The following is a 22,083-nucleotide window of genomic DNA, read 5'->3' on the forward strand; positions in this document are numbered from 1 at the left end:
TAGTCCCCCCCAAAAATTAAGGTAAATTTAGAATCATCTCTCCTTACACTCCGCCAAAGCTTTGTTTTTCTAACTAAATAATTTTCTTAAATTACCGCTATATTTAAATGTTTATTTCCTTATTTGTTTTTGTTAGCCTATTGATTCAATACTAATTTTTTACATGATCCGGATCGATTGCGCCTAAATAGATCATAATATTATAGGATCATAAGATCCGAATGGAGCTTCTAATAACCATGCTATAGAATGGTTTGTGTTCCAACCCCCCACTCAATGTTCAAATATAGATTAATCTTTTTACAAGCATTATTCACAATTTTTTACCTTATCAGCTAATTCCAAACACAAAATGAAGTAGAATAAAAGATGATCAAACACTTGCTACATTTCTCACTAAAATACAAAGAGAGGTACTACTACCGCTTTGAAATTACTATCCTTTTAAATACAAAGGAACCAGAATCAACCATTTTAAGGTAAGGATACCCAAGAACCCTGCAACTCATCCCACAAACCAAAAAACAAAATTGAAACCTGAAAAAACCGAAACAATAAAAACAAACAATAAAAACCTATAGAAGGGCGCATTTTCACAAGAAGCCACAGCCCCTGTATGTGGCACCTAGACAAAAGAAGAAAAGAAAAAGATCAATGCCTTGAGAATCTTGTTCCTAAACATGGTCACCACTAGAGTTAATACGGATGCTCCATGCGCATGTAGCATCCCACATTGGAAGCATTATCATCAAACAGAAGAAAATCACACTGTAAAAAGAGAGCTTATTTAACTTTTTCATGTGCTGAAGAACTTGAGTACTCGGTCCCATTTTCTGTTGAAGTCACCTCAGACGAATCACTGGAGGACATATCACCATTATTGTCTACTCCACTATGAAAGCTTGTTGACCCTAATGATGAATTATTCATTTGATGTCCAGTTGTTGCAGGCATTTGTCCCTCCTCCGCTAGTTTTTTGAGAAGGTTGATGACAGTGGGAAGGAACTTGGTGGCCAAAGAGAGAAGCCCAGGAAGCTGAATGCATGCAAAAAAGTCAAGAATCAGACCTTTACAATTCTTAAACTGTTAACTATTTTCAGAATTCTTTAAGGTTGCATGCACGTATATCATTGAAGGACTAATTACTTCTAATGACTACCTGAAGGCATTATACTGTCTCAAATGCAAGGATCAAAAAATTCATTTTGATGAGCTGTTTTAGTTAGCTTAGAAATAGAAATATTTCGAAAGCATATAGAAAAACAATAATAATAATAATGAGTGTTATTAAAGGCGATAGGTGCACTGAAGTGCCAAGGTTTCCTTCGAACTAGGTGCAAAGTGAGGAGCGCGCTTCATCGAAGCGAAGCTCATCTTCAAGATAAAAAATAAAAATTTAATTTAAGAAAATAATTCAAGGTTCAACATAAGTAAAATATAATATTAAATATTTTAAAACCTAAATACCAACAAATATCAATATTTTATCACAGAAATAATTCGAGGTTACACAAACACAATCATCTAATTCATAAATCATAAACATATGATAATAGCACTGAAAAAGTGTCTCACAAACACAATCATCTAATAATTCATAAATCATAAACATTTGATAATAGCGACAAAAAAGTGTCTTGCAAGAGCATAGAGACGGGAGGAAAGAAACTACTAATAATAATATTTACACACACACACAGAACCTATAATCATTTTTATCAAAGTGCGAAACAAGTAGTGATTCTTGTTTGGAAACAGACTTTTTTATTAACTTTTTGACTTTTGACTAAAATGTGATGTAAAAAAAATTAGTATGTTTGGGATGATTTTTTGGCTTTTTACGAAAAGATGTGCAAAAAGTAAAGAGAAAATGAAATCTTTGACTTTTTTGTATGGATTGTTGGCTTTTTGATTTTTTTAGTGACTTTGACTTTTTGCCTAAAAAAACCACTTGCCAAACGAGGCCTAAATATAACTTATAATTATATATACACACAACAATGCACATATAATATTTAAAATAAAATAAATATCAATAACGAAATTATATACATATAAACTCACATATTTCGATCTAACCAATTGCTCTTTTTTATTTATTAATAGAGGCGGTAAAACGACATCGTTTCATGCATTATGCAAACAAAAACAAAAACATAATTAAATTGCAATTGTAATGAATCATAATAAATCATAATGAATCACAAATTAAAGTGCACAATTCAACTTAATTTCAATTCAACAGCACAACTCCCTCCCTCCCTCCCTCCCCCTTCCTTCCCCTTCCCCCCACCCCATAAGGGAATTAGCGACTTCACCATGTCCATTTTCACTTCACATCTCTTTTCTCCTCCACCCCGTTCTACTTTTTAAAATTTTCTAATACATTTAACTACTAAGATAATTCTTGGTTCTCAAGTATTTTCTTTTAACAAATAAATTAAACTATTGTCAGATATTCCTAATAGATGTCAAAAAAAACTCATTTTTTTAGTGTTTCAAAATGTTTAAGTAGACCCCCAAGAATTTCAATTGTCCACTAATATTTTGAATTAGTTTCCTAGGAAATGGAAACACTGCGACCATTTTGATTGAATAATATATTTTTTTCCTTACTACAAAGAATACAATTATATAGCCTATACAGTAAACTAATTTAGGCATTGATTGAGCTTGACCCACAATCAATGGAGTTTAACATGGTAACTCAATCTCCTACAATCAATCCCTTCCATTCTTGTTTTACAACTCACGCCAACACTCCCCCTCAAGTTGGTGCATAGATGTCTTCCATGCCCAACTTGTCGAGTGAGTTGTGGAGTACTCTACTGGAGACAGCCTTCGTTGGTATATCTGCCAGTTGGTCTTCGGATTTACAAATGGGAATTGAATTTCCTTGGCCTCGAGCTTTTCCTTGATGAAATGTCTGTCTACCTCAACATGTTTTGTGCGGTCATGTTGAACTGGATTATAAGCAATGTCTATGGCTGCCTTATTGTCACAAAATAATTTCATTGCTGAAACAGGTGTGTAGCCCATCTCCATAAGTAACTTCTTTAACCAAAGAAGTTCACAGAGCCCTTTGGTCATTCCTCTAAACTCAGCTTCTGCACTTGACAATGCCACCACCTTCTACTTCTTGCTCCTCCAGGTGACTAAGTTACCTCCCACAAAGGTAAAATACCCCGATGTAGATCTCCTGTCTGTAACACTCCCTGCCCAATCTGCATCTGTATAACCACCAATATCCAGATGCTTATTTTTTTAGAACATGAGCCCCATCCCAAGAGCGGATTTTAAGTAGCGAAGAATTTGAACTACTGCACTCATATGATCTTCACTTGGGCACTGCACAAACTGACTTACTACACTCACAGCATAAGCAATATCTGGCCTTGTATGTGACAAATAAATTAGTTTTCCAACTAACCTTTGATATCTTTCTTTATTGGTTGGTGTCTGATCAGGGTATTTGCCCAATCTATGATTCTGAACAATTGGAGTGTAGGCAGGCTTACAGTCGAGCATTCCAATTTCGGTCAATAAGTCTAATACGTACTTCCTTTGGGATAGAAATATGCCATGCTCTGATCGGGTCACCTCAATACCCAAAAAGTACTTCAATCCTCCGAGATTCTTCATTTCAAATTCGGTTGCCAGATATTTCTGCAGTCTAGAAATCTCCTCAACGTCATCTCCCGTGATTATCATATCATCAACATAAATTATCAGTGCTGATATTTTCCCCTCTCGGTGTTTCAGAAATAGCGTATGGTCAGAGTTGCTCTGATTGAAACCAAACTTTCTCATAGCCACACTGAACCGTCCAAACCATGCACGTGGCGATTGTTTTAGTCCATACAGTGCTTTCTGCAACTTACATACAACTTTTGTCTGTGAGGATACACTATATCCAGGCTGAATGTCCATGTATACTTCTTCCTTGAGGTCGCCATGGAGGAAAGCATTCTTCATGTCAAACTAATGCAATGAAATTATTTTGTGACAACAAGGCAGCCATAGACATTGCTTATAATCCAGTTCAACATGACAGCACAAAACATGTTGAGGTGGACAGACATTTCATCAAGGAAAAGCTCAAGTCCAAGGAAATTCAATTCCCATTTGTTAAATCCGAAGATCAACTGGCAAATATACTAACAAAGGCAACAGAGTACTCCACAACTCACTCGACAAGTTGGGCATGGAAGACATCTATGCACCAACTTGAGGGGGAGTGTCGGCATGAGTTATAAAACAAGAATGGAAGGGATTGATTGTAGGAAATTGAGTTACCATGTTAAACTCCATTGATTGTGGGTCAAGCTCAATCAATGCCTAAATTAGTTTACTGTATAGGCTATATAATTGTATTTTTTGTAGTAAGGAAAAAATATATTATTCAATGAACTGACATGGTATCAGAGCAGAGATTTCTTAGGATTTCTGACTCTTCTTGAAACCCAATACCAGGAGAAAAAAAAAAAAACCGAGTGTCCATGGGAGACCCAGTCACATCAAACCAACAACTCGAATATACCAGCCCAACCCTAGACAAAAAAATGAAATTTCAGGTGTTAGCTTCAATATCTAATAAATTTCGTCGAAATTAATAAAATTAAGACACACACTATGAGGCAGGACCAAAAATGAAAAGGAAAACACAACACAAAAAATAAAAAATAAAAAAATAATGAAAAAAATATACTAGGCAGAACCTGCACTGAGGAAATTACAATGGCAAAATGAACTCAAGTTACCTTTTTTGACAACAGCAGAAAATTGCAAAAGAGGTTTAATAAATACATCAAGCATAGGAGTTTTTACAGAATGTTTCTTCAATAAGCTTGCGTCAAATGTTTCTTCAATAAGCTTGCGTCAAAACATACCAAGAATTGATTAAGAGCATAAATAACCAAAGATAGTTTGACACTTACAGCGCCATTGCGGAATTCACCCGAGATGTCAAGTTGTACCCATAGGGCTTTTACAAGTAGAAAAACAACAAAAATTACAACTAGATACAAAGGATTCCTGCCATGAAAAAATGCCAATAGGTAAAATCCACCAGTAAATGCACAACAATCCAGAAATTTAAAAACATTTTTTTATGAGTAAATTTAACTGCACTAGAAAAAGAATAATGTTGTAAACAAGTACTTGGACAAAAAGTACCTCAAAAGTGTCATAAATTCATTGAACCCCAGGACAACCAAGGCAACAATTGCCCATGGAGGTGGCAACCAATTGTTACTACGCTTGCTAGCTTCCTGAAAATATAATGGGATCCAATCAGAAGTCATTGGCAATGAGGTGAAAATCAGTAATAAATTTACTGCGCAAGAAAAAAACAAAATAAAAGACCTACAAAAGTTTTTTTTTTATTATTGTATTTCTTTATTCAAGGAAAGTGAACTACGCCGCATGCAAGCAGTTGTCAAGTGGTACATATCCGTCATTTTTACGAAGAGTCACTAAAACCCATCAAAATCTCAACCCACACAAAAAGCTAAGCCCGAACGTAGTTATATTTCCTTGAGAACAAATTGGGCCAAGCTCAGGCGAGGGACCAAGATGCCAGTGGGCTAACAGAAACACAAGCCCACTTGTTGGACATCAACTGATATAGACATATGATAAGAACCAAACATTGATGTAAACATAATTGGATCTTTTCTTTTCTATTTCTTTTGGTGAGTCGCATAATGCACAATGACTACCACACTATTCTTACATACATACTGTTTTACAACCACATTCCTTTTCAATACTAAAAGATGCCCTCAGGACCTCCTAGTGCTTGCCTTGTGTCCGCCTCATGCAATTGAAAATTTCATTTTGAAATTCTATATAGGCCAGAGGCACTCCAATACCTATCCAACTAAGAAGCACGAACACAGGACACAGATACAACACAAACACCCCAACACGCCAATTTTAAAAAAATATAGAGCACGGCACGTGGGTGACACGCACGAAATATATAATTTTATATATTTATTATATGTTATATATATGAATATATCATTTAAAAATAATAAAAAAAATATAACACTTATTTTATTAATTTACATTATTTTTTTGTTTATTATTGTATCCTAAATTATTTAGTTCAAACTTATAATTAATTTCATGTGTATGTAATCAGTGGATACAAGTGCCCTCTAAGTGTCCGAAGAGTATCCAAAGAGTGTCCGGATCTAAAAAACTTTTTAAAAAATAGGACACATTAGACACATGTTAAGAAGTGTCCAATTAGTGTCGGTGTTCGACACGGACACGACACAGATGCGCCACCTTCTAAAAAGTGTTAGTGCTTCTTAGCTATCCAAGCATGTATCAAAGGAAATATGTGTCTACAAGGCATTGAACAGAAACACAGCTCCTCTAAAGGAAGTGAGATGATCCCGACATGCATATTATTTTTACATATTATTTTATTGAGTATAATCGCTTAATTAAGTGTTTAATTTGTGTTTATCTGTCTGTCTTTGGAATATCTATTAGAGTACTGACTTAGAATTCGAAATTTAAAGCCTAAACGGATTCAGGAACCAAAATTGATTAGTTCAATAGACTAATTGGAATATTTAGAATCATATGAAAATTTTAATTAAAATTTGATTCGGATCAAAATAATTAGAATAAATCAATTAGACTTTATTAGAATTAAATAAGCTTAAATTAGATTAATTAACCTTGACCTCACTTAATTAACTTAACCTACTTATATATGTGACTTAATCATGTTTTGAGTTCATTTTCATCAAGAGTGTGGCTGAGATTGTAGAAAGAGAGGGAGGCCAACATCTAGAGAGAGAGAAGAAAAGAAAATGTAGAGATTGAGGAAGAATTGAGAAGATTTAGCTAAAACACCTTCAATTCAAGCTCTAGGTAAGATTATCACCCATAATTCTTGTAAATAATCTATGTAGAAGTTAAGTTCATGAAGTTGTAGAATCAATTGAATGTAATTGAGAGGAAAATATTAGAATCACTTGAATTCTTGTAGAATTGAGTTGAAATTGGACATGCATGCATAATTCTTCATCTTTATGCTTGATTTTCTATAAATTCATACATGCATGGAGCTTAGACACATCAACTTGAAGGATTTTCCATGACTTTACACTCATCTCAATTAATCATGCTTTGAAAGAAAAGAAGTTCAATTTATTACATGCATGGCAAAAACATTGAGTTCTGAGTCTTGTTTTGGGAAATTAAAAGAGAATTTGAGAATATGGTTTCATAATTTCCATGAATTCATGCTTTATAAAGAGTTTCTTCAAGTCCTTATAAGCCATGCAAGCTTTGAACATGAAAGACACTTTTGAACTTCAAATTGCAATCTGGAAAACCCAGAATTTGCCCAGTTCGCTTGAGCAACGGATCCGTGGCTCGAGCGCACTTTGCATGCTCCCAGTATTTTGGCAGACATTTGCAGTTGGCTCAAGCGACCAAGTGATGGCTCGAGCCTACTTCGACACCATCTAGTACTTTTGCAGTCATGCCACACCGCTCGAGCGACCAAAGGTGCGCTCAAGCGAACACCCTGTTTTCAGCAATTTTAGCAAACACTCATATGTGCATATTTGCATCCTCATGCCCTTTTAGGCATTCTTAAGCGTTATTTAGACATCCTTAGCCACGGAATAAGCTAGAAACACACGTAAGAGAATTGAATTAAGATACAATATTTGCTTTGTATGTGTATCTTTGTCGTGTGTTTCATGTAGGTGGTCATATGAGGCCAACACCTGTACTGTACCAGCCCACTTTGAGTAGTATCTTTGTAAAGATGTTTAAATGTATTTTGAATTACTTCAAGAATGTTATTTTGACTGGATGAATTATTTGTCTCTTTTGAAATGTATTTGTGGCATCCTTTAGTGAAGCCCTTGCCCGGGAAAAACAATACAATGGCCCTTTGTTTAATAGAATAGGCCCTCGCCTGGGAGAAACAATATCATGGCCCTTTGATTGATAAGGCCCTTGCCTGGGGGAAATAACACCAAAGCCCTTCGTTATTTGATTACAAAGATCTCTGATGTACACCAAGTAGTCCCTTTGCTTGATCTAGATAGTCCCTTCGTTTAGACTCGTGCGATTCCTATGTCGACCTTCAAGGTCCCTTTGATATATGTCTTCGGACCCTTTGCTTTGCGCTATTGGATGTACAATTTATGAGTTATGATTTATGAACTTTGATATGACAAGTACTTAATTATGATTCATTCCGAAACTCTTGAGATTTGGTTTGTATTATGCAAGACAACATTCATTTAACCTCTTTATTCTAATATGACTCACAGGGCTTTAACTCACCCCTTTTCCCTATATATATGTAGGCAAGCAGATGGAACGTCGAGTCTAGAGCAATCTCAGGAGTCCACCTTTTTGTGAAGCTGCTATGGAGTGCCTCCGTGATGGGGCGTACTTAAACTCAAGCGGAGCCAAGCTGTGTCAACCCTTTTGTTTTATGTTCTTTTGTTTTTGTTCTTTGGGGACTTATTTTGAATGGATAATATGTGTAAGAAGTTTAACTGGATGTATTGTACCTACGTATGAATATAAGAATAGATGTATGAGTTTTAAGTTTTAAATACTTGTGAAATTTGCATGTATGCACTACTCGATGGACATAGTTATGTTCTATTATTGCTTCCGCAAAACCCCAATCACTGTTATTAGTTATTTGTTTTGTCTTTGAGGCTGGATAATCTGAGATTACTGGCCAGTCATGGCCTAAACCTTTAGGAGCGGGTATGGGTCCTGACAAAGTGCCAGTAGGACAAGTACCAAAACAAATGATTACCATTTAAGGGGGAAAGATGAATGGCTTTCTGAAGAACAATAAGCAAGAATACTGCTGTGATCCCCTAAATATCTAACAACACATCTACTAATATGCTAAGTCTCTTACTTACGGTCAAAGTTGCACCTAGTTGATTCTTGCTTTCTTATTTACTACCGACAGTCCAACGTTGATGGTTTAAACACCTTGTGTAGACCTCCTGTACCCGTGAACCACCCACCCCCCAACCCTGATGAAGGCAGGATTCAATCACAGGCGTTTGGTACGACTACGCAAAGATTTTACCAAGCTAACCGGCACCTTCCAAGCATCATTGTAACAATTTTAAAAAGCCCTCAAAATCCAGCCAATATTTTTTTGCACTTATCTAGAAATTAAACAATGAAGACATAAAAGGCATTCACCAAGAGGGGGGGAAACAAAAACAGAAAGATAATGATGAAGATAAAAAAGACATTCTAAGAAGCCTCATATGTATGATATCATGCCTGAGCAGCAATGGCTTGAGTGACAGTGTACTCTGTCTCCATCTTGAATTGCCTCCACAAAGATTTGCACTGAACGGGTGTGATCAATGTTTTTGATGATGAAACCTGATTACCAAAAATACAAAATACCAAATTTAAACAAAAACAAGAAGAAGACCACAAGAAGTAATTAGTCCTCCAGAGTCAAAGAGGATGGGTACTCATGCATGCCCTCACTAGATTTTCAAACAAATTGTTTTTGTATGTGATTATGTTTTCCTATGCATGTTTGTGCACCTGTGTGGAACAGAGAGCACTGAATCATGGACAAGCATGAAGTACTCAATCACTATCAAGATAAATTAGAATTTTTCACAACACACCTAAGTCTGCATTGTAATAAATCTAGGCATATCTACCATGTCAAAAATGAATTGCAAGCATAATTGTGTTTGCACAAAAGCAATATTCAAAGCTAGAAAAATCACAAAAGAAATATTTCACAGGGGTACATATGATTTTAGCCAGAACAATCTATCTATCTATCCAGTTGATGGCATCACCAATGTTCTTTTATCTAATAAAATTGTCATTCTATAATAACTAAAGAGTTCAACACAATCAGAGGCTTAGAAACAGGCAATTTAAGCAAGTACAAATGGTCACCTCTTGCCAAGTGCTTGATGCCAAGGGGTCATCTGATGTGATGCTCTTATTGGTAGTAGCACCACTTCTAGCATCCACCAAAGCAACAGCTAGTGTCTTCTCAATGTTATCAGCATCATCATCCAAACGGATTGCAGCCATTACAGAAAGCAGCTTCAAAGACTGAATTAGATAATTATTAAAAATAATCAGATGATATTAAATGTTATACGAAACTGAAAATTTCGCCCAATGTAAATAAAACTATAACATTAAGTGTGTCATACTGCAGAGCGAGCCATTTTAGTGATTCCTCGGATGTCTTCCTTCCCACTCCAAACCCGTGGCATTGAATCAGAATCTTGGCTAAATAATGTAGCAAACCTGTGGGCAATTTTGCAATCAGTCTCAGTAACCTATAGGTTGAAAACAACTGAACCAAGATTTTGAAAGAGAGCCAAAACAACTGAATCCGAATGTTTCAAGGAGAAAACACCTGTCCTTCATACGGATCAGAACTCTTCCAGCTTCTTCTTTTGTTTTTGATTCGACCACTCCTCTTGCATAATCCTCCAAGCTTGTAAGCATCCTATCCTTGGTTTGCTCATCCATGTCAAAAGCAGAAAGTGCTACAGAGAACCCACAGACAGCTGATTCAGTCTCACGGCGAAGAAGCTTCCTTATTGCCGGCCAGGTATCATCGCCAGCTCCATCTAAAAGAGCTTCAACAGGTCCTGATAATGCTACGTTTAATTTTGTCTGAAGATAAAGTATTATCAGTTCCTTATGATGAGAATTTGACCTATAAAGGACAAATTCTACTAGGTTTTTTATGTCCCTAAGATAAAAGGTATTATTAGTTCCTTATAAAGAGGAATGAATTCTACAAGGTTATTGAAGTCCCTAACACTCTATTTGTTTGAGGGATTTGAGAAAGAATTTGAAAAGAGAAAGGGAAAAAGTGTATGAAACTAGGTTAAATGTAAGTTTATTTTATTCACATTTCACCTACCATTTCCATTTCCCTTTCCAAATCCCTTCCCAAATCTCCCAACGAAACACAACGTAAATATATTGCACCTTTGTCATTTGCATGTATAACTGACCTTAGTCTCCTACAACTCGATAAAATACAAAGTACATAAATACAGTGAATTGAAAAATTAGCAAGTCATGACCAATGATCACAGAATCCCTATGTATGAGTCCATAAATACAGTGAATTGGAAAATTAGCAGGTCATTACCAATGATCACAGAATCACTATGTATGAGTCTTTTTCCAAATGACACTTTCCCTCCATTCTAGTAAAACTATCTCCTGATAATTTACATTATTTTTAAGTCATGCTAAACATTACACCATATTTCCATAGCTTATGCTCATTATTTGCCTAACTGATTATAAAAATAAATAAAAAACTCCCCAAATGATTGCGAAATCTCAAAATTTGTCACAGTAGTCAGAAACACTTTCTTGATGAAGTAAACAACCCCAAGGTTAACAAATACCTCATACAGGGTAGCAAGTTCAGACAGCTTGGCAGCACAAACTGTAGCAACATGAGCATCTATATCACGCCGAAGTTTCTCCCGCACTTTAAATGAATCCCAGTTTGCTTGTTCAATGATGGCATCTGAAGGGTTAATTAATTGGTCAGCATCCAAAATGTGATTTGCTGGAAAGGAAAGACCTACTAGCTAAGCTGTTCAGCTTATTAAACAGTTAAACCATGGCTTCAAGCACATTCAGCAAATCATAAAGGGCTTGTTTGGTTTGTATCTCAAGATACAATTTTTGAGAAAAAATTTCAAAATTTTGTTTGGTTCAAATTTTTTGAAAAAAATTTCCAAAATCACTCTCTCCTACACATCAATCAATCACTTTTTCTCTCTCTCCTCTCTCCTTCTCAATCACTTTTTCTCTCACACACATCTACTCAACTACAACAAAATATCAAATCATCCCAAACTCCATAACTATTTTCAAAATATACAACCAAACAAGCCAAAAAAATTTCTAAACTCTCCCCAAAAAAATTTTTGAAAATTTATCTCAAAACACAAACCAAACACACCCAAAACTTCTCACAAACCATCAGTAAGAAAAATGCTTTGAAAATTCTCGTAAGTGAAACTTGCCAGCAGTTAAAATGAAAGCAATGCAAACTATAGTTTCATAGAATATGTTGAAGCATAAGTTCACTTTCAAAAGCAATCAAAAGGTAAATAATCTTTTTGTACCTGTCTAAACGAACAAAAATATTTCTACTTTAACACATGCATCATAAACTGTGCTAAAAAACTGGATTGAACTTTCCATTTAGTGCTGAGGATGAGTATGATATAAATGCTTCACCGGCAATCCCCTATATATTTAAATTAACCAGGGACTTCTATTATCTTATCACCAATCTGAATTAAAATAGCAATACCCCTATTATTGATAATGGTAATTAAGGATAGTGGAGATTAAAGAGCCATAAAATTATGCAATTATGAACCATATTGATGAAAATCAAATAAGAACAAGAAGCCTTTCAGGCTGACAAAGTTTGTACACAGAAACCTAAACCCTAATATTGTGTTAAACATAAATTACAGTCCCTTCCAACAAAGTATGTTCTATGAAGCACGGACACGGACACGGACACGCATACGGACACGGACACGGATACGGGACACGGGAATTTCTAAAAAATGGGGACACGGACACGGCAGGGGACACGGCAAATTTTTTAATTTTTTTATAAATATTTTTATTTTAATACATATTAATTATTTTATTTATTTATTATATTTTTAAATAATGTGTTGTAATTAATTATTTTATTTTACATACATGTATTTATTTTTTTATTTATTAATATGTATAAGTATATATTATCTTATAATATGTATTATCTATTATCTAATGAGTATATTTATGTTATATAATAATTATTATATAATATATAATAAAATAATAATAGTTATTAGTTATATATATTATATATAGTTATTATATAATAAAATAATAATAGGTATTAGTTAATAATAATAGGTATTAGTTATATATTATATATAGTTATTATATAATAAAATAATAATAGGTATTAGTTTATATATATTATATAATAGGTATTAGTTATATATATTATATATGAATATATAATATAATATCAAGAAATGAAGCCAGACGGGAGAGAACCGAGAGAGAGGGAGACAGAAGCAAGGAGCCGATCGCGATCAGAAGCGAGAGAGAGGGAGACGATCGCGATCGCGATCGCGATCGCGATCAGGATCAGAAGCGAGGGAGAGAGAGAAGGCGAGAGAGAGAGAGAGTGCTCTGCGAAGGCAAAGGCGAGACAGAGAGAGAGCTCTGCGAACGCGAAGGGGCTGGATCGTCGAAGTAAAATGGGGCTCTGGATCGTCGATCGAAGTCGAAGGGCTCTGGATGTCGCCGACCAGGTTTGTTCTCGTTTTCCCCCTTTCAGTTACTCTTCTCGCCGTGTCCATGGCGTGTCCAGATTCGGACACGCGTGTCCCCTGCAAAAAAATAAATTAAATTAAGGGGACACGCCAGATGCCGTGTCCCGTACGTGTCCCCGACGTGTCCCCGTGTCCCCGGCGTGTCCCCGTATCCGACACTGCCACGGCTTCCATTTTGCCGTGTCTATGCTTCATAGAGTATGTTATTTTATAACATTTTTTTTCCCCATATAGCTGCAATAGCATTTGTAAAATAAAATAGAATTGACATAAATAAAGGAGTGGAATTATTGGTATAAAATGAGTAATTATTGAAACAGAAACCAAATCAGATAACAAACAAATCTAAAACTGGTAAATCGAAACCCTTTTATTTCACAGTTGTAAATGACATAGTGAAATCAGTAACCATACCTGCACATCCTTCATCAAATAGAGACATGAAAGACTCAGTGCAATCACAAGCAGCTACAGAAAACTCATCCCCTCTATTTAAAGCTTTGTGAAATGCTTCTTTGAATCTATCCAGAGTTCCCGACCTTATGTGTCCTAACATGGATTGGTAGGCCGGATGAACAAGCTGAAAAATCAGGAGACAAGCAATGAGAAAAGGGAATATAAATTGATAAATAACGGCTTCCATGTATCAAAATATTATACAAGGAAACAATCAGAATTTACCAGTGACCTTGTGACCTGGTAGTATCAATCAAGAGCCTCTACAGATGAGAAGCTCAAGTAATCAAGTCCTCTCCCTCTATGAGCTTAATAAGAGAGGGAGACTTAAATTAAATTACCAAAAACAATATTTTCAAAAAGAAATGTTGTATGGGAAGGGCATCGAGCATGGGCCACGAGGACAAACAACAGCCTCTTTTTGTAAAATCCCTATCTAATCAGACCACTTCAGGTGAAGTTTTTCTTCTTTATGCACTGTTCAAAAATCTGGGTGTCATGTTATAAGATGGTGTCTCTACACAAACAAGTGATGAAAAATGTTGTACATATAAATGTTTTGTTTAAGTTAATGTCAAAAAGTGGTAGGCCAATTCCAGCAGTGAACTTAGATACCAAGATTACAAATCTCAATCAGATCATTCATTAACCTCAGTTTTCTATATCCTCTAAATGCATATTGGACACAGATTCCAACCATCTTGCAGCTATACATGATTGTGATACTTCCCTCATCGTTAGAACAATAAATGGTATAAAAATTCAAAATTTTACACACAGCCATAAGGAGGCATTACTTGCAGCAATTTCTCTTCCAAGTGCTTTCGTTTTGCTGATCTAACACCTTCATCAAAATACGTAGCCTCCATATCATACCTAAAAAATTAAAAGAATTTCATCAACATTATTCTTGAAGAGATATAGCAAACATCTCCAGACTATCAAAACAAAATTTCAAATGATTGTACATCAGATTACAACAAACTCCGAAATAAATGTAAAGGTGGCTCATACTATCTTATAAACAAAGAAAGCTACAAGGTCAAATTGAAATGAACCAAACATTACCAAAAAGACAAGGACGACAAACGTGAGATATATTGATAGATATATAGAGAAATATAGAGAAATACAAAGCTGAACTAAACCATTCAAATTTATGGCAGAGTTCCCATCTTACACAGAGAAAATCAACTACTCCTCCCACCAGCATCAACTCTACACCACCATAGGCCATCAATACTCCTCTCATTTTACAAATGAGAGGAAAATTAGAAGATATTCCAGGGGTGCCAGTACGTCATATCAGCAACTGCTTAAGGTGCTTAACAAAAAGCCAATTTAATGTTTCTTCCCCAATTCTTCGTCTCCCTGAATTCTTAAAAATTTGTTCTCTCTAAATAAATCCCAACCATATAACAATAAAACAAACCACTCTTCAATTGAAGTTTCTATTTCATTCTAATGGGGTCTTTTACAAATAAGAATGCTGCAAGTATTGGAGAGCTAAAATACTGCTTTGTCCCCTCACATTTATTAACCACATTCATACAGTTTTGCGCATCAGGCATTGATGCAGAGTACAAGAAGCTCAAGAAAGAATAAATTTAAAGCAGAGGCGATAAAACCATGCTTCTATCCATGCCAATTTAAAGAATAAATTGGCATGTTTTCAAAGATAAACCGATAAAAACCATACATAATCATGTTTCTAGTATTACTATAATCTTACTTAAAATTATTTTTATGTTTTCTAGGATCTTTAGATTAGGGGTATTTTGATAATTTTCATATTTGCTAAATTGCCAACATGGGTTGTAGCCTGTACGGATTGATCATGGGTTGTCTTGTGGGTCAAGTTATTTAACTGATCATAGGTTATGGAAGTTTATTTTTAGTAGTTTCTTTTTTTGGTTCTAGCTAGAATAGCAAGTCTCTAAAGTCTATATAAAGCCATGTAATGCTTCTAATTCAATAGGGTTGATATTTTATAGAATTTTCAGAGCTTTGAAGCTTTATGGGTTTGTGTGATGCAACCCTAAACCTAGGTGTGACTCCTAAGACCTCTGGAGTGATTCCTAAAACTAGCTTCTTCTTTCCCTTTCTTTCTTTCTTTCTTAAATTTCAGCGTTTTCACAGCCCCAGAACAGCCCCTAACAGCGCTGTCCTACATCAGCCATACTTTTATCCTGTTCCTTTCTTTTCTTTTCTTTTTAACGACATGCATTTACCATATTCAGAAAAACATCCACTCCATCTAGTCAAACCATCACACCTCTCCAAATCAGTCTATCTTAGGCATTCCCTTAATCGCACTACTTCTCAACCACACAGCATTCAAAGATCAATTGGCAAACATGAATGCATTAGTGTGAGCTTCAGCAAGCTCTGCCAAATTCTTAGTAGTTACCATAAGCTTATGCTTCACAGACCAATCAAAAGTCGCTGCTGAAACAATGGAAAGTGAATATTACACCATAGGGTATGTACTTACTCTGACAGACAAGTGTCGATAATTGAACTAAGCTTCTTCCCAAAGCCCAATACTGGACGAGTTTGAACAGCCTCATCTAATTGACACCACTCCTGCAATAATTTTACATCAAATTGGCTAATTCAATGGAAGACCATTAAAAAATGTATAACAATACTAGAAACCAAAAGTTCAAATAAATGGAAAGCAAGTACCTCATTTCCAGCAAAAGAAGAAACCTTCTCATTGGCAATTTCCTCACAGCGTACAGTAGCCACCATAACCTGCACCATAACCCTAGGTATATAACATCAATCTCCAAAGCAATTCAATTAGTAACTTCCTTGACCAGATTTTCAAACTATTACCTTATGGGCAGGAAGGTCAAGGTCCTTGTTCTCCTTAATAATTTTCCAGATCTGTTGTGCACTAAAACAAAACCCCGAAGCAGGAACTACAACCCGCCTATCTCCAGCCAGCCCACCAGGTGCTATAGAATGAAAGAATCGCTGCCTTAAACTAGCCACCTTCATTATACAAAACACAAACAAAATGCACAAGTTTATATTCCGAAGGTCATTAACTGCAAAAAGGTAGGTCTGTCATCCAAATCAGAAACTGAAACCTGAATAATAAATAAGATATAATTAATGGTATGCAATGCAATCCAACAATGAGAAAATTGGAAACTAGCATGGATATGAACTATATAATTTGAAGTTCCAAGAAAACACACACACACACACACACATATATGTGTGTACTTCAATCCAAAAATAAAAAAATAACCATGATCACCAAGTCGATAATAAGTAAAAATTCTAAATGGGATCATGTACAAAAAAATCTTGACCTTCTTCCATAATTCTATATTAAATGAAGCTAAGGTAACAGGTAACAAAAATGATCTTGTCTTGTATGCAATGAACAAACAAATTTGTGTACTTTTACACCAGTGTGATATTCTACACAAGTGTACCTGCTCCTTAAATTGCTCTTCCTTCTCTTCATAACTAGAAAGAGCCACAACTTCAACCTGACAATTAAATCAATAATCAGACATTCGTATATTTTGCATAATCATTCATTCCCAATAACTAGATGAAGACAAGCCTAGGCTCATATTGAGTGGGGATTGTGACTATCTTACATTAAAAAACTCACTTAGAGGAGTTTCTTTGTGAGCTTGTGGCTTAGGAACAGAATCCCATATCTGCAACCAAGAAATGGTCAGGAAATTGACAAAATAAGATTATAAAGAGAATCAAAAGAAAAGTGCATTACCTTCTGAATATCTTCCCTCAAAACAGGTTCCAAGTTTTCCAACGGCGTCTACACAAACAATTTTTTTTTTTTTATAAAATAAGAAGAAAGGTTAAATGCACTATTAAGATTCAGTTCAATTCGACAAAGCCAAATAAATAAAAGAATATCAATGTAGAAATGCAACATGAAATAAGAAGAGGGAAACATACCCTTGTTTTGTCTCGTATTACAAACATTAATGTTGTTTTACGTGGACTAAATAATCGCATCATGACCTGTACAAGGACCATCATAAATTTTAACTGATTGCAGTGCATGTAACTTAAAATAATTGCTTGTGTAATATAGATACATGGGAGATACCTGGAATACAGTTTTCAAAAGAGGCTTATTTGCAGCCTGCTCACGGCCAATGTCATGGCACCACCTAAATAATAATATTTTCAACGAAACTATCCATATAAATTATAGAATATCTTAAAAAATCATTTTAAATAAAATGTTCGGATTCCATACAGCTTGCTGCTTAAGCTATATAAAACAAACTTACATATTGATTAGCATTATATCTGAAACAGCAAGAGCAAAAAGGGCACTTTGCTTTTCAAATGCAGTATCATCCTGAAAGGACAATTTGAAAAACCAGAATGAGGGACAGAAAGCCAAAATAAAAAATAATAATTCAACTAAATAAAAATAAAAACCAACATGTGCATGCCTGCCTAGTTGCTACATCCTATGTTTCCAATCAAAATCCTACACCAACTGGATTCTCAGATCATTGCATTAGAATCATGCATACAAGTTTACTTGATACAATTTGCAAGCCTGAACCACGAATCTCAATCGAATCATGCAATCGCACGTGCGGGGAAGAGAAAGAGATGCTACAAAAAAATTCAGAAGCACTTCTAATTGTGTTTTTCATCTTTCTTCGATTGCTTCAACAGCAACAAAATTATAAAATCCCACATGATTTAAATTCTTTGTCCAGTTAAATTTCAGCCCTGGATGGTTATAGTGAAACCCAATACAATTAAATTTATTTTGGGAAATAAAATTACAACTTTAACTTGAATTTTACACTTTGTATATAGATTTTATTTAATTTTATAACTGTGTTGCTACAGCTTTCCAATTTAAAGTACAATATATATCAGTGTAGACAAAATAGGGTAACTTTCCTTTTGAAATATATGAAGCAACTACAAGAGAGGAGCAACCTGATTACTAATCATAAGGAAAAATGCATACAAGATACATTCCTTGCCAATCCCATTATAAATAGGTTTCCATTATGTTAATCCATTATGTCATTTGAAAGTGAAGCAAACAGAAAAACCAACAAAGTGAGTACCCATGCAATTGAAAGAAACATGGCCTTGAGAAAGAGAAAAGCAAAGAGCAATAACTCAAGCTATGTATATGAAAAATGTATGTATAGATGAAGTCAGAACCATCTATTCATATAATCTAAACTAAGTTTTGAAATTACCTCTCCTCGTTCTCTTCCATCAGTACCCTCCAAATCCATAACAAGAGTGCAGGGTTCAATGCCAGCACATTTTGCTAACCAAATACCTTTAGTTGTTTGAGCCCTGAAAAAAAAAAAAAAAAAAAAAGAAGAAGAAGAAAGAAAGAAAGAAAATAAAAAGAAGAGAAGAGGATCTTGTTAAGTTTATGGTGTCTGGTCAAAAACAAAAGTGATCTAACATGAGAGCTTTATGAGCACATGCCTTCCCCTAAATGCATCCATCTCCCTAAAGTTGGTCCCAAACAGATGATTTAATAGAGTGCTCTTCCCTGTTAGAATCATGTAAATCATTATCAAAATCAGATGAAGCAAAAAGCATATCTATTGCCAATTATGAAGAGGCAGTCAGGAAGTACATGTTTTCATGCCAAAACAAACCAACCGGGCAGTACGTTCTTATGAATAACAAAGTTGAAGCGACAAAGAAAAAAACACAATTTTCTTGTTGGGGAGGGATTGTTGAATTAAATGTAAAACTGCACAAAAGTAAAGTTGAATGTTTTTGACATGCAGTAACATCATAGACGTTCATTTACTTGTTAAAGAAAGTCATGTACAATTGAATTTTTTAATAAAAACTACATCTATGCCATTATAATTGTAGTTTAATTTATCATGACATTATTAATCCAACAATAAAGAAATATAAAGCTATTAATCCACCTACGAGTTTTAGTTTTTGTGATTCAATGAGATTTTTAAGAAGAAAATAAATGGTACTCAAGAAAGGAATGCTATACGAGAAGAAAGAAAAGAATAATGGATGACATGAATGAAAGGGAGACAAAATAAAAGATGATCTGATTATGGTTATACACATCTCTAACATGGAGCCTCAAGCAAAAACTTATTATCAGCAAAGTAAAAATGAAATATATGCTAAAATAATAGCACACTCAACAGCCTCGGATTTTAGCACAAAAATTACTTCACACCAGTTGAGCAACTTGTACTAAATCTGTATAAAGTGCACTTTTTCTGTGTTAAAATAGCAAAAAAACACTAAACCAATGGAGATTCTCTTGGTGAAAATGCCTCACTGGCAAAACACATAAGAATAGGCCGAATATCTTACGAAGGGAAATAATTTATACCGCTACTTTGTGGCCCCATAATCGAAACTACAGCATACGAAAGCCCACATTCAGCCAATTTCACCTCCTTCAAAAAATTCTCAATTCCGGCAAAATTGAATGTACCATCCCCTTCTATGAGGTGAGTGGAACAAGATTCACTCCCTTCCTCTGAAAAACATAAACAAAGAAAATATAAATCAGAACTTCCGAAAACTCAGATTCTTAACATGAGAGATGGGTTAACTCCACCAAGTGCACAAAATTTGCCACATTACATGCATTACTCATTCTTCATTTCATAGTCACATTTAATGGTATTTGAACCACCAATCTTCATGCCAATGTCACTTTCACACCCAGTTACAAATGTAAAAGAAATAAACTTAAATAAATAAGAAAAATAGAAGTAGCAATATTTGTAACCAGTGTCATAGTAAACCATTTTTGTTCGGTTTGCTGTGAATGAAAACTATTCAAATATATAACTTTGAGCCATATAATTGATTTTTTCGGTTTTGCAAAAAAACTAAACTCTCCTTAAATAGGCAGAGCTGCCATGTCAAGCCAGCTAGAACGGACATGTTTCTTCTATTGATACCAACAACCATGAGCCATCCTATCTAATATTCAAACAACTAATTTATCTTCCCTTCCGAACATTTTCTTGGCAAACAAATTGGAAACATAATATTTTATTTATCAGAACCGCATATAGAAGGATACCCAGTTCACATCAGTTCAGAAGATCAAAAATCACTGTTTAAAAACGATTCAAGAAGTCCATAAAAAAAATTTAAAAAATAAAAAAACCATTTTGGCTATTTTTCACCAACTATACTTGGTTTGGATCCAAATTTTAACAACTAAACCCAACTAGGAAAAATCAATGGCATCAAAATTTAGAGAAAAACCATAAAGATTGAAGTTTGTGGAACAAAAAATGTTAAATAGAAAACAGTTAAGTATAAACCCATTAAACGCATATAAAATTGTCAGAGTTTTCAGTTATATGAATTAAAACCCTAAGAACAACATAGAATTAATAGCAAATTAATTAAAGAGGAACAATAATTTAGTTAGTTCAATTATAGGGTTGTGATGCACCAGAACATGAGATTTTAAGATAAACATCGTAAATTCAGTCGACCAGAAAACTGAAAATTGAGAGAGAGAGAGAGAGAGACGTACCCATTTGTGAGAGTTTAAGAAGGCCGTGGATTTGGTAGCTGAAGAAGGAAGGGGCCGATGAGAAACGTATGAAGAGAGACGATCGAAGCGAAACCAAAGTAGGATCACCAATGGTCCCTCTCTCTCTCTCTTGCTCTTGCTCTTGCTCTTTCTCTAAAAAGTTTTGGCTCCGACTGTCCGACCACGATGCTAAGAGGGAAGCAAATCAATTAGCGGTGTTTGGCGAGATTTTGGTTTGGGTTTTTTTTTATTTTTTTCAATAAAAGACAAAATTTTTAAAAAATTAAAAAATATATATTCAAACAAAATATCACATCTAATTTTATAATTATTTTATTTTTTTTCTCACAAATATCGCATCTAATCACAAAAAAATCTAATTATCTTTCTAAATATCAAAAAAAAAATTCTCTAATAATATTCTATAATTAAAAAAATTTACATAAAAACTTACTTCTCAAACACCAAGTAAGAATCTATTCTATTCTATTTTATAAAAGAAGGTCTCGATTCTATTCTATTTTATAAAAGAAGGTCTGGATTCTATTTTATAAAAGAAGGTCCGGTCCGGATCCTGTTGACACCTTGGCCCTGTGTGCTTATGTTCTAGGAATGTGATTTCAAATGTGTTTTTAAGTTGTCTGTTTGTTTACGGTTTTTAAAAATTAATTTTGTATTTTATTTTGAAAA

The 22,083-nt window shown here is 34.6% G+C and overlaps 1 protein-coding gene across 3 annotated transcripts; it reads right to left on the reverse strand.

The window, feature by feature from the left end:
• Positions 1-370: 370 nt before the first annotated feature.
• On the reverse strand, positions 371-21,630 carry LOC114319520 (protein ROOT HAIR DEFECTIVE 3). 3 transcript variants are annotated; one of them, XM_028266547.2, is made up of 23 exons: positions 21,394-21,630; positions 20,224-20,373; positions 19,332-19,398; positions 19,091-19,193; positions 18,146-18,216; positions 17,959-18,022; positions 17,805-17,870; positions 17,614-17,661; positions 17,480-17,542; positions 17,309-17,365; positions 16,698-16,856; positions 16,545-16,613; positions 16,351-16,442; positions 14,654-14,732; positions 13,815-13,980; positions 11,442-11,566; positions 10,427-10,689; positions 10,218-10,314; positions 9,952-10,113; positions 9,307-9,411; positions 5,176-5,270; positions 4,938-5,034; positions 371-1,035 (listed from the first exon to the last, which is right to left on the reverse strand). In XM_028266547.2, the coding sequence occupies exons 1-23, from the start codon at positions 21,395-21,397 to the stop codon at positions 784-786; spliced, it is 2,454 nt and encodes an 817-aa protein (XP_028122348.1). In that variant the 5' UTR covers positions 21,398-21,630; the 3' UTR covers positions 371-783. The 3 variants fall into 3 exon arrangements, with proteins under 3 accessions (XP_028122348.1, XP_082781514.1, XP_028122349.1); XM_082925388.1 differs by lacking the exon at positions 19,332-19,398 and having other exon boundaries at positions 21,394-21,607; XM_028266548.2 differs by lacking the exon at positions 20,224-20,373 and having other exon boundaries at positions 21,394-21,521.
• Positions 21,631-22,083: the final 453 nt, after the last annotated feature.

The sequence above is a fragment of the Camellia sinensis genome, chromosome 4, assembly GCF_055761805.1.
Source record: "Camellia sinensis isolate YWXY chromosome 4, ASM5576180v1, whole genome shotgun sequence".
Classification (NCBI taxonomy): domain Eukaryota; kingdom Viridiplantae; phylum Streptophyta; class Magnoliopsida; order Ericales; family Theaceae; genus Camellia; species Camellia sinensis.

Coding starts and splice junctions, on each gene's coding strand:
- LOC114319520 (XM_028266547.2), bottom strand. Junction 17,871..17,958: donor TTTTGAAAACTGTATTCCAG/GTATCTCCCATG, acceptor GTCCTTGTACAG/GTCATGATGCGATTATTTAG. Junction 17,543..17,613: donor TGAGGGAAGATATTCAGAAG/GTAATGCACTTT, acceptor TCTTGGTTGCAG/ATATGGGATTCTGTTCCTAA.